Source organism: Typopeltis vanoorti, chromosome 3, assembly GCF_054136105.1.
Source record: "Typopeltis vanoorti isolate ZY-2024b chromosome 3, IOZ_Tvanoo_1.0, whole genome shotgun sequence".
Classification (NCBI taxonomy): Eukaryota; Metazoa; Arthropoda; class Arachnida; order Uropygi; family Thelyphonidae; genus Typopeltis; species Typopeltis vanoorti.
Genome location: NC_143551.1, coordinates 155,373,772 through 155,388,012, shown reverse-complemented (window position 1 = coordinate 155,388,012; position 14,241 = coordinate 155,373,772). Strand labels below are relative to the sequence as shown.

General features: G+C 33.7%; 1 protein-coding gene across 3 annotated transcripts in view; it reads right to left on the bottom strand.

Annotated features, from left to right (window-relative positions):
- The window catches only part of LOC150108681 (histone-lysine N-methyltransferase SMYD3-like), a 197,170-nt gene that overhangs the window by 71,720 nt on the left and 111,209 nt on the right, over nucleotides 1-14,241 (bottom strand). For all 3 annotated transcript variants that reach the window (XR_016550678.1, XM_090416146.1, XM_090416147.1), the window contains exon 8: nucleotides 3,332-3,442. Coding sequence is in view for 2 of the 3 variants with exons in the window: in XM_090416146.1 (XP_090272272.1) it covers nucleotides 3,332-3,442 (111 nt within the window). In the remaining variant the exon portion in view is untranslated. The remainder of the gene's footprint in view (nucleotides 1-3,331; nucleotides 3,443-14,241) is intronic.

Sequence of the window (14,241 nt, the reverse complement as noted above, 5' to 3'; positions counted from 1 at the left end):
AAAAAAAGCCATATCAGTAAGCCGGGTAGTAATTTCACAGCAGACAATCACAACATCCATGTTCATAGTGGGATATGAACCTCTAGGCTGCTGGTTGAAGAGAATATACTCTAACTGCTCAGCCAACCATGCCAGAATGCTATCTGGCTATTAGAAAGGAACTTGACATTGTTAGCATTCAAAAATGCATCAGCAGAGCTAACTAAAGGCAGGACAAAGTCTCAGAGAAAGACCAAGATCTAGGTGGTATTTACAACTGTAGTGTTTGCAAATTTATCAACTTTTTCAATAAAAAAAAATAGTCATACCCCGACTTACGCGAATCCGAAGTTACGCGGTTTCTTATATGTATGTATTCCCGTCCCACTTCACGCCTCACCACTAGTCGTATCTTTCCGGCACCGGCTGCATTCGCCGGTGTCGCACATACTGTGAACAAGCACTGACATGTTTCGTGTGGTCTCCATTCATACATGATTTTTATAGTCTACAAACCTTGCCATTGTTTAATGTTATGCTCCTGATAAAAATTTTATCACATAAAAAATAATAATGTTGTCCAAAAGAAGCAAGTCCGATTCTTCTACAGCTAGCAAGAAAAGAAAAACAATGACTTTGGAAGCAAAACTCAACATCACTAAGGATTTTTGAAGGCGGAATGAAAATTTGTGAGAAGAAAAAGACATTATGCCGTCACACGAATCTATTAGATTTTATGAAACCATCGACATCAAAATAACTTTTTTTTTTATGTACGAAAAACTACAATTATGATTATATTTCTTAAAAAATATAGGTGTTTTTGTAAACCTTTGGTCCCAATTGTATGTTTGTATATATAAATTACATGCAAAATTATACCCCGAGTTACGCGAATTCGACTTGCATGCTTTTTGTTGGTCCCACCTACCGCGTAACTTCGGGGTATGACTGTATATATATATATATATATATATATATTGAAATAAAATCAATAACTATTAATACATTAAATTTCATTGAAACATAAAACGACAAATATTTAAAAAATTAACACTTTTATCCTAAAGAAAATTTAATATTATTCATATACAGTATAAATAAACAAAACTTATTTCAAAATATAAGTAACTGTAATGATAAGGAAACCAAACATACATAACTCAACAAACTATTTTTATTTTATTTAGTGTCTTTTTTATTAAAATGAGTCTTTAATAAAAATAGTGTATTTTTTTATTAAAATGAGCACACAGAAAACATAACTTATTAAAGCTGTGATCCCCTAAATGTGAACTAATTTTAGTACAAATTAACATGCTGACTACCAACTATGAGTTATCTTGTATCATATCTTTCTTATTAACATTGCTGCAAACTACACAATAATTCGTTGCTGATGCAGGTATTTCAAATGGGAGAAAGGGAAGATCGACACATGGAATAACTATAGCAAAATTGAACTAAATGCTTTTTTTTCAGATGAATAAATAAGAGAAGTAACACAACATATTTGTAAAACAACAAAAATTGCTACATCAGAGTTGTACTAACATGATTTCAGAGCTTGCAAATTTATATTACTGGTTCTAGGTTTCTAGTCTAATGGGAGAAGGGAGCTTTCAGCTTATTAGAAACAAACAGTACCAAGATCATACTAACATCAACAGACAGTTAACATAAGTCACTTTTTTTTCTTTTTTAAGGTGTACACCAATGTTTTTTCAGGAACCAATACATAACTCAGGGCAAGATATCTCACAGATGGCATATATACAAAAGAAGTTTTATCCATACACCAACCACAAGGTACTTTGATTCTTGAAAAAATTAACTACAGTGACATTGTGAAAAAAATTACAGGAATTATGTTATTGAAGAGCAAATACCACAAATATTTTGGCAGTAGTGGCAAGTTGATAACTGATTAATGGTAGCCGGGTGTAGATGTCAGTATGACATCAGTGTCATCCACTGCTAATGAGCTAGCAGCTCCCTACATGCTCAGGACTAGAAACTTTCAACCAGTTTTATAATCACACAAACATTGACATTTATTTCAATAAGGAAAAGTTTGTAGTTATAGTGACCAAGTGAAAAATGTATTAACAATTATATACTTTGAATAGAAAATGCTAACACCCTATTGGCAATAGTAGCAAGTTTGCACATGAGGCAAATGACAGTCAACATGTTCATCAAGCCATGGAAAGAAGCTCTTTCAATTTGACATTTGTTGGTTAACTGGTCAATAATGAGCCATTTTTAAATATTTTTCTCTTTTCTCTTTTTTTTTTCTTCTTCTTGAAAATATGTCAATTACTTTCTGATCATCTTTTGTTCTTTTCTTATTTAAGATACATCTTCATAGGCTGCTTCAATGTTTTCTTTATCACCAACTGAAGATTTTCCTTCATTGCTGATGCAGCTGATGTCAAAAGAACTGAATCTGAAGTTGCAACATCCTTGGACTTGGCATCACTAACCCCATGTTGAATTTTCTGTTTCTTTTTTTATTTTTTATTATTATTATTATAAATGTATTCTGTTGATTCCATGATTATCTTCATTATTATACATTTGCTGGTTTTATTAAAAATTCTGTAATCTTCACTCAATTTCTTAGGATAATAAAGATATTGCAGAACATCAGAATAAGATGTTTTTCTTCATTTAGGTGAATTAAATTACAGTGTATCTAAAAGGTCTTTTTTAAACACGTTTTGATTTCTTAGTGCAGCAAGAATTTTAATGGTATATCAGCGATATGCAAATTCACATTTTTACAAATTTAATTAATGCCTCTAGAGCAGTCCCCTCCATTGAAATGCTAATATTGTATGAAAAAACAATTCAAGTTCATTATCTTTAAAGTTCATATTCAGTTTCAAATCACTGAGACTCCTTCTAACACAATTTTTAAGCATCAAGAAGCACTCCGAGATGGCCAATCAACTATTCCAACAAGCTTTGGAATCCAATATTAATGAGAGATTATTATCAAATTCCTTCTTTACATATTTTTAGAATATATCATCATTTTTTTTTTTTGGTGATCTGCAGAATATCTTGACTGCCATTTGTATCTTTGCAAACTGACCAATGAACTACTTACAACTTGAAGACATTCACAAACATCTGTGCTACCATTGGATATGAACGCATGGTTTGTTGAATGAAGAATAAAAGATATCATATGTATTGCTATACAAATAATATTTAGACACAACAGATAAATGTTAGATTAAATGTAATATTATTATATTATATACACCAAGGACAATTTCTGAATCAAAAATTTGAGAAATTACTTTTTCTTTTTTTATTTTAGCAGTTACATAATATAACTTACCATATCAGAATTAGCACACCTAGAACAATTACAGAGAAAATAATATTGCTCATAAAGTTGTTTCTGCCTGACTTCTGTGACAGCCATCTGGTCAATATAGCTAATGTATATCTAACAATGATAAAGAGAAATACCTGTGATTAAATTATATATTCATCCTTAATCCTTTTCATTATAAGCTTTTCTGTAAGCATTATTCAAAATCTAGCCACTGATTCCATTTCAAAACTGAATGATAATTCAGCTGTCATTTAATTTTAACATGTATCACATATCAATATAGAATAGCTCTATTATGAAAGCAATATACTAATAAAATAAAAATAAATAAAGCATTAGTATGAATTTTCCAAAATGACAGCCATTTCATTTAATCATTTTAATTTGCTTTAATGAAATATTATAGTCAACTCTACTGTGGAGACGAGAAAACCAAGTGACTATAGGAATAGACCAAATAGAATAAAGAATAGAATTGAAGGTGTGCTTCAGCAAAATTCCTTTAGAATAATACTGACAGTGTAAAGCATTCATTGAGATTTCTTTCTAGTTGGATATAGTGAGTGAAACATTTATGCCATCTGATATAGTGGGAAGTGAATGTATATTAAATTATGAAATGTTCTTTCTTTCTTAATCCTCCTCTTTTACCTTTATGGCTTTTATTCTTGCAACTGCAACCGTAACTCAAGGTGGTTAGCCCTATGCCCCCCTGGTGTGTCCTATGTCTGTAGTTGTGTGTGTTCACAGGACTGGCTTGCCTGTTTTGAGGGGCAAAAAACCCGAGTTTCCGGGTGAAAAAACCCCTACCTGTGTATGAGATGAGCTAACTCACCTTTCCTTTCGTCAAAAGAGACCAGATAAAGATTCCTCACATCACTGATGGGAATTGAACCCAGGTCTTTTCGACTAAGCTATGGAGGCTAAATTATGAAATGTAATAATATTAATAATTCAAAAATCTTAGATTAGTACCATTCAACTATTCTTTAATGGTAACAATGTCAAATTCCGTCATCATATTTTTAATATAATGTCATTTTAATATGATTCCGTCAATGATGCCATCAGCATATTCCCTTAATATTTTTCAGAACTCTCATATTCTGCTGTCTTTCATGTTTAATCAACCATTGTATTTCTAACCCATTTTGAGATCCATAAATTAAAATTAGTTTCAATGTTGTCTTGTGGGTTCTTAATTTAGTGTTTTAGTTATCTTCTCTCTTTCTCTTATTCCATATAAATTGTTCAAATGGCTATGCACTATATCAGCTTAGGAAATAAAGGAAAAACTAATTTTAAAAGAACTAGCTTTTCCTTTTTATGAGTCAAAAAAAACTTTTCAAAATTTCGAGATTTCTGTGGTTACCTTGAAATTGCTGCATACACTTTTTCAGGAGAGTTTTTCAAATATCAGTTAAATTACAAGAGACCTTTAGTGTATCAAAGATGGAATGGAATCAACGGGTGAAAACCAGTTTAACAATGGATATGTTCTTCTGCAAGTTTGATTTCTTCCCATTATCCGATAGCTCTGATATTCAATTCTTCTTCTGATTTTGGGTTCATTCTACTTCTAGATGTTGAGTTGGAGTCTGTTCCAGTAGCTGACTTTTCACTGTCCACTCAGGTTCCCTGAAGAAAACAGCTAGAAGAACTGGAGAAGTACCACATGAACATAATTGGCACTACTGGGACAAAGACAAAAACAGGTGAGATCCAACCAAATAATATATATAGGATGTTATGTTCATGCAATAATGATCAAGAAAAGGAGTAGTGATAGCATTCAACACCAAACATGAAGATAACTACTTGAAATTGCCTTCCAGTTAAGAAGTTTATGTGGGCAAAACTTCAGAATGGGGAAATGAACAAATGTGCTTATGGTGCCACAAAAGGTTCTCTTGAGGAAGAAATTAAGGAATTTTTCAAGTCATCAAGTCATCTCTTGCAGGCAGCTGACATAAAGAAAATGGGAAAAGTTAAAAAAAAAAGCTAAGAGATACAGCATCTTCAGTAATACAAAGAAGGAGAATAATCATAAACTTAAAACCTCAACGTAAGGACCTATCTCAAAATGAATATAAGTACAAGATAATCTCACACCTCCACCCCCATCCCCCAGACAATGACAAATATGCAAAAATGCAAAGGTGCAGTGCCTTCCTTGTATTCCACATGCAATGGACAAAATTCTTGAAATACTTCAATAACACATAAAACAGTTATTCAAATTAAGTGGATATTGAATCCAACATTATTTCATAGCCAAATAGAGAAACTACAAGAGTTTCATGCCGAATATAGAAACTATAAAAGTTTCAGCAGATCCAAGCGTAAGCAAATCTTTCATGACAGGGGAAACGCATAGTAAAGGTAGAGTAAGCTCTGATCACCATCCTTAGTATTTTCCATAATGTAAAACACATCTCCTAGCAGACATGCATGATGTTATGCATTATGGGGAGGGGGTCACTAGCCAGACCAGTTTCGACCTTTGTTGAGGTCTCGTCAGTGGGAGCCAGACACAGATGTAAATACTCAGGTTGAAGTGATGCAGAACTTATACTTTATCATACGAGTTGCTAAAAAAGGTGTCACATAACAAAAGGCACCAAGAATTACTGAAATAAAGAGCCAAAAGGCTTCACTTCGGCGATGCAAATTATTCAAATTATTGAATATATTTATTCCTTAGACCGTAACCGGTCTGGGTAGTGACCACCCTACCCATAATGTATAATATCATACTTGTCCGCTAGGAGATGTGTTTTACATTGTGGGAAATACTAAGGATAGTGATCAGATCTTACTCCACCTTTACAACGAGTTTCCCCTGTCATGAAAGGTTTGCTTACTTACGCTTGGATCTGCCAAAATTTTTATCATCATCATCATCATCAAATTCCTGCCATGTACCCTCAAGGGGTGTACAGGATATGACAGTACTACATGAAAAAATTACATCATTACTAACTTCCTATCTACAATTTTCCTCCAAATCAGTCTGTTACTTGTCAAGACTCCAACATTATCAGATCTTATATTTTTTATAGTTTCTATATTCGGCACGAAACTCTTGCAGTTTCTCTATTTGGATTTGAAATAATGTTGGATTCAATATCCACTTAATTTGAATAATTTTGCATCGCCGAAGTGAAGCCTTTTGGCTCTTTATTTCAGTACATAAAATCAGTTTTCATTCTACAATACAAAATCAAGATTTTTATATCCTTCTAAATCTGCTTCATCTACTCCATAAACGGGGGGGGGGGGCTATAAATTCACTCTTCATGCAGCATATGTTTTCTAAGACAAACAGGATGATGTGGTAATATCTGCATCTTAGAACATTTTAAAAGAAGGGAAAACACAAAACCAGATTAGCTTATTGCACTATCAATGAAGATAATTCTGTACTATGGTAGAAAACAGAAATGCTTATGTGAACCATAACTGAAATGTATAGCATTTCTGAAGCATCCTCCTTCAGAAATGCTACACACAAACACACACCTACTCGAAGGAATACAAATTAAGGACCTCACATCAAGAACTGCAAGTACATAGACCTTGGATGTGATGCCAGTTATGTTTTGAAATGTGATAATTCTAGCTTTGATAAAGAATAGTGAACCAGATACCAGTGAAAGTCTTGTTTAACTGATATCTAACAAACCCTCCCAAAGAAATGTATGCAAAAAGTATAAGAAATGAGTATAGAAATGTTCCTTTCTAGTTTTCACTCTTCAGTTATAATTAACCTCTATTACAATTTTAATTCATTTAAAAAATGAACTTTTGTACATGCATTATCATAATCAGATTCAGTAACGAAACAGCAATATAGACTTAGCTGCAAAAAATTAACTGAGAATCTATTTAAAAACATTATTCAGGGGAGTCACTTAAACATTACATAGCCTTTTAAGGAATATAGAGAACCAATGGAAACTTCTGACCTAATGCACTATCCTCACCTCTCATGGTGCACCCCCATTAGTAGGTATCTACATGGATAATACAGAGCTAATGAGGATGGGCTGACAATTTGGGATTCAGTGAAACTATACTCTTACTGGCTTAAACAAATAAAAAAATATTACAAACGATTAGAATTTCATGCAGGTTGGGGAGTTTCCCAATAAACAAGCCCTACTGTTTTTGTCAGTAAATGATGGCAAACAGTAAAAAGTCAGCCACTGGAACAAACTCCAACTTGGCACTACTGGACTAATCATTACTAACACCATGTTCAAACATAAAGATGCACACAAATTCACATGGAGAGAAGATACAAGAAATAAGAAATGTCTCATTGATTAGGTCACTGTTGATAGTAATATCTTCATGCTGGTACAGGATACAAGACTATACAGAGGACTTGAAACTGAAAGTGATCACCATTTAGTTTTGAGTAGAATAAAATTGAATATCATACTGAAAAGAAAAGTATTGAAGAAAGTTTTTTTTTTAAAAAAATAAAAATCAAGCAGTTTCCAGAAGTGAAGTGTGGACTTAAATATACAAATATTATTCAAACAAAAATGAGACAGTTTCAAGGCAGGAGTGATAGCAGAGAGATGGAAAACAATGCAGAGGAATGCAGTATCAGGAATACACATTAATACTTGCACAGAAAAAGTCATCAAAATCTGAAATATGGAAAGGCACCTGGAATATATGATATTCAACAAGAAATGCTCAAATATAGACGTATAAAAGTTTTACAGAGGCTACATTGCATAATTCAGTACGACTGGTGAGAGAGAGTCAAATTCCAGTTAACTGGAGTAGGGCAGTCATAGTACTCAGCTATAAAAAGATGACTTTTAAAGGAAAAGAAAAGTGAATGTCGTAATTAGAGAAGAATATCAATATTGAGTGTTCCAGATAAGATTTATGCAAGAATCCTTCAGGAATGGCTAAGAAAAATTGTGAAAGGGAAACGTGGAGAAGAACAAGCTGATTTCAGGCCAAATAGAAGTTATTAGGATCAGATTTTTGGTTTAAGACAGAAAAATTTGAAATCATGGGAATATAACAGGGATAATATTTAAACATCACCAGAGTTAAAAATCGGTACTATCAACATAAGAAGCCTGAATGGCAAAGAAATGGAGCTAGCTGAAGAATTAGATAAGTACCAGATCGACATAATAGGGGTGACTGAAACAAAAAACACAAAAACTGGCGAGATTTTTCTGAGCGATAAATACAAAATGTTATATTCAGGCAATAACAATCAAGGAAACGAAGGAGTAACCATAGTATTCAACACTAAATACGAAGCTAATCTTCTTGAATGGCAAGCAGTCTCAAGTAGAGTGATATGGGCAAATATGAGAATGGGGAACTGGGCAATGAGACTTATTTGTGCTTATGGTCCCACAGAAGGTTCAACTAAGGTAGAAGTGGAGGAATTTTTTAATGTTTTAGAGAAAGCAACTGACACAATGAAAAAGGAAAAGTTGGTCCTTGTTGGGGATCTAAATAGCAGAATAGGAAATGATTGTCAGACATACAAAAATATTTTGGGAAAATTTGGAGAAAAGAGCAAAGCTAATAATAATGACAAATACCTGTTGAATTTCTGCTCAGGACATGGACTAGTTATTACTACACCATGTTCCAACATAAAAATGTGCACAAATACACATGGAGAGAAGAGGCAAGGAATAAGAAAAGTCTCGTTGACCATGTGAATAGAGCTCTCGTAGTACCATATATATAAAAAGCAAAATAAAACTGAATGTGAGAATTACAGAGGCATTTCATTACTGAGTATTCCTGGTAAGATATATGCAAGTATACTTGAGAAACGGTTGAGAAGGATTGTGGAAGAGAAGCTTGGCAAAGAACAAACTGGATTCAGGCCAAATAGAGGCTGTCAGGATCAGATTTTCACTTTATGACAGATAGTTGAGAAAGCATGGGAATATAACAAATATCTATATTTATGTTTTATCGATCTGGAAAAGGCATATGAGAAGTTACCAAGAGAGAAGCTATTCAATAAGCTACAGGCATTATATCATATGCCTTTTCCAGATCGACAAAACATAAATTAAACCATCTTCCTGTACTTGCTTCAATTCTAACTGCAGTCTGTATTTGAGTTGTAAGTCTGCAGTTAGAATTGAAGCAAGTACAGGAAGATGGTTTAATATTAAATCTGGTGTGAGACAAGGATGTACATTATCCCCTCTGTATGTAGATAATGGTATATAAATATCATTATCTATATGGATCACATTATGAAGGAAAGTGATACTAAACATGATATCAAAACTGTAGATGTTAATGTCAGCTATTTGCTTTATGCGGACGATGTTATACTTCTAAATAAATCCACTACAAGTCTGCAAGATTCCCTGACTAAATTGAATAACTGTTGTAATAGATACGGTATGAAGGTCAACAATAAAAAGACAAAGACAATGAAAATAGGCAGAATCACTGAAAATGTCAACTGCGTTGTGAACGGATAACCTGTTTAACAAGTAAAACATTTCAGCTTCTTAGGCACGATTTTTAGTGAAGATGGTAAATTAAATTTGTAAATAGACACAGAATCAACAAAGTTGGTATGGTAGGAAATCAATTGAATAATTTCATATGGAATGAGAGAAATTAGTCGAACACTAAATTAGCTGTATACAAGACAGTGTTCAAACCAATTTTAACTTATGGATCTGAGAGCTGGTTGAGAAGTAAAACACTTGACCAAAGACTAGAGACAGCAGATATCAGAGTCCTGAGAAAGATTAGAGGCATGAACAGATGGCATCAATGGCAATATCATATTAAAAACGATGATATTTGGAAAGAACTTGATATTGTCAGCATCTAGGAATGAGTTAGCAGAGCTAATCTCAGGTGGTATGGTCACTTAAACAGAATGGGCGAGGAAAGATTAGCAAAACAAGTGTTCTCTGCCAGGAAAACGACCCAGAGGAAAACCAAGATATAGGTGGATTGATATGGTACAATGTGCCTTAGACGGTAGAAATATAAGATCTGATAATGTTGGAGTCTTGATAAGTAACAGACTGATTTGGAGGAGAATTGTAGATAGGAAGTTAGTAATGATGTAAATTTTTCATGGTGTACTATCATATCCTGTACATCCCTTGATGGTACATGGCAGGAATTTGATGATGATGATGATGATAATATTTAAACTTTGTAGATCTAAAAAAGACAAATGACAAGGTGCCAAAAGGAAAAGCTATTCAAAATGCTACAATTATGTGGTTTAAAAGGGACATTTTATTGAGAAAACATAGTCCATATTTGAATTGTATGATGGCATGATGTTGAATCAGGTTTGCTGATAAGGAAGTATATTATCTCTACAGCTATTAACCATCTATGTGCATTACATTATGAAGGAAAGTAGCATTCAACCTAATATCAAAATTGAAGATGTTCAACTCAACTCTTTACTTTATGCAGATAATACAGGGTGTCCACGTTGGACCTCCCTAGTTTCAATGTGTTAGTACTACTTAAGTGTATGGACTATGGTGTCAAAATCACCAAGTTTTTGTAAAAAAAATTCTGGATGAAACTTGTAGTCTCTGGAACATTTGAACAACCCACACCTTACATATTTCTGCATTTCGAATTTTTACCGTTCTTCGAGACTAGAGAGGTCCCATGTGGACACCCTGTATTATACTCAAATACATTGAGTACAGGTTTGCTGAATTCCTTAACTAAACTGAATAACTGATGTAATAAATGTGGTATGATCATCATCAGTGACAATGAGTCCAATATCCACAGGTGCAGTTTTCACCATTGCTTGCCATTCCTCTTGGTCTGGTGCCAAGTGACTCAAATCCTGTAAACTCTTTCCACACCACTCTTTCACATCATCTACCCCACTCCTGCCTTGCCCCATCTGTTTATACTATAATAAATTTAGTTTAATCCTTTATCCAAGTGTAAGCAAACAAAGTTTGCACCTGAAGTTTCTTCAGGACTGAGGCAACTCGTGGTAAAGGTGGACCAAGCTCTCATCACTACGTCTTAATATCTCCCATAATGCAAAGCAAATTGCCTTGCAGACATGTATAATGCTATGCATTAAGGGAAGGGCCACTACCCAGACTGGTTTCAACCTTTATTGAGGTCTTGTCAGTGGGAGCCAGACCCAGAGGTGGTGATACTAAGGTGGAAGCAATGGAGAAGTCATATTTACCTATACGAGTTGCCAAAAGGTGTCTCACCTTATTATTAAATTACTCTAGATTTAGAAAAAGATGTTGGATTTTTTTTTTTTTCCACTTGGTTACACTATAATAAATTTAGTTTAATCCTTCATCCAAGTGTAAGCAAACAAAGTTTGCACCTGAAGTATCTTCAGGACTGAGGCAATTCTTGGTAAAGGCAGGCCAAGCTCTCATCACTGCTTGTCTTAGTATCTCCCATAATGCAAAGCACATCTCCTTGTGGACATATACTATCTATAGTACCAAACATTGAGGTTTTGATATTTCTGCTGTTATCTATCATACAGATATGGCCTAAAGTTCTGCACCTTTTGCATTCACCCAATTTGTAGAATCTTTCTATATCATGTTCTTTCAAATGCCAATTTTCATCTCACAGTCTTTGACCATTACCCATGTCTCACAACCATAGAAAGTGCTTGTGAATAAGCATGTTTCTAGTAGTCTCAGTTTGTGGTGAGTCCGATTTACTTTTCCATGTCTTATTTACTGCCTATAGGTTTACTTTTTCTTTTGTTATATGGCACCTTATCTTTTTTTTTCCTAGTCTAAATCATGCATCATGTTGCTCCCTGAATATGTAAAGCTCCTAACCTTTTCTAGCTCAATTTTTTTATCCCCTTCTCACTGCATATCGTTTTAGTTATTTGATGTTCATTATCAAGCCATATCTCTTTCCTTCTTCACTTAGCTTCAGCACTGTTCTTTCTGGTTCTTCTTCATATTCTTCACTGATAATCAGCAATAAGAAGGTAAAGACTGAAAATTGGTAGGAATAGAGAACTTGACTGCATCTTGAATGGAGAACCTACAGAATAAGTCAAACATTTCAGCTATTTTTGGGCACAATTTACAGTAAATATGGCAAATTAAACATGGAAACAGACATTAGAATTAGCAAAGCTAATATAGTAGAAAGTTAACTAAATAAATTTAAATGGAATAAAAGAGAAATTAATCAAAACACTAAACTAGTTGTACACTACAAGATAGTGTTCAAACCAATTTGAACTTATGGATTTGAGAGCTGGGTTAGAAAATATGAGAGTTCTGAGAAAGATTACAAGAGTGAACAGGTGGCATCAATGGCAGAATCATATTAAATCAGGGATATTGCAAAGAAACCTGACATTATTAGCATGGTATGGTCACTTAAATAAAATGGGAAGAGGAAAGAGTAGCAAAACAGGTATTTATTGTTAGGATGACAGGAAAAAGACCCAGAGAAAGGCCATCTAGGTGGATTGATATGGTATGAAGTACCTTAGAAGACTGAAATATAAGATCTAAAAGTACTGGAGTCCTGACAGATAGACAATAATTTGGAGGAAAATTACTAATAGGAAGTAAGTATTGATGTAAAGTTTCTATGTAATACTATCATATCTTTAGATTCCCTGAGAGTATAGATATCAGGAAACATCAACACAAAAATAGAAATGGAAAGGCAGAAACAAGTGGGAGAAAGAAATTTTCAAGTAAGGATACAGCAGCAGCAGCACTTAGTCCTTCAGCTGTTTTCTTCAATAGATAGTTCACCAAATGATGTGAACAAAGGAAATCTGTGTAGATGGTGAAGACATGTCCACCACACAAGATATCCTTGACTTCTTTCAAAAAGCCTATGAACATCTGTTTGAAGATAACAGTACCATATGAAACTATAAGACTTGGAACATTAATGCCTTCCCTGTTCGCATTCAAGATGGCCTTGATAGACCCATTATTGCAGCTGAAGTTACTATAGCCTATAAAGAATGCCGGACAACAAAATCCCAAGGTCCTGACAGTCTAGGGAAAGAACTTTACTGAGAGGACTGGAATTTTGGAATTCTTCAAAGTCTAGTTAAGCTCTTTAATTCTTTTCTTTCTGCAGGTCATCACATGCCAAGTGAATTTAGCAAGCCATACTGTCCTCATTAAAAAACCTAATAGAGATCATACCGTAATCAATAGCTGGAAGCCTATTTCTCTAAACTAATACTGACTACCAAGATCCTTTTCACATTATCAACAACAGGCTCAAAGTAGGAATGAGATAAATAATTAAAAGCACACGTATGTGTAATGTCCCAATTTGAGCAGTTGAATTTAATATGTTTCTGCTTTGTATTCTACTCTATCTAGTTAAGATGAAAAAAAAGCAGCTAATGACAGTGCTCTCAGTGGATCTTACTCAAGCATTTGATATCATGACCCTTCTCTTAATGTGGTGCTCAATGGTATATCGTGGTCAAGTAACTGCCTGGCTTCATATAAACATAATTCTATCTGCATAGCCACTGTTTGTCAATTACATGTTTTCCTAACCAGTTCTGATTCATCAGTTTGCAGGACAAAAAGCATGAGTTTCTCAAGAACAAACCCTATGGAAATAAATGTCCTAAAGTGATAATTTAATGTAAAGTAAAGTTGTGTTTTAATTGGCTCACATTTCCAAATTTAATATTAGCATGGACTAGCAGCAATAACATTATAAATAGCAATCATAATCTGGGTTGGAATTTTTATTTTTATCAATTTTCTATATTTTTTGTAATTTATTTTATTTATTTAAATTTAAATATTTAATTTAATTTTTTTAATCTATTTTTTACATAGTCTGGAAACCTCGCTCTAGAGACCAAACATGGAACTTTTTTTTCAAGCCACTTCAGATCTCTA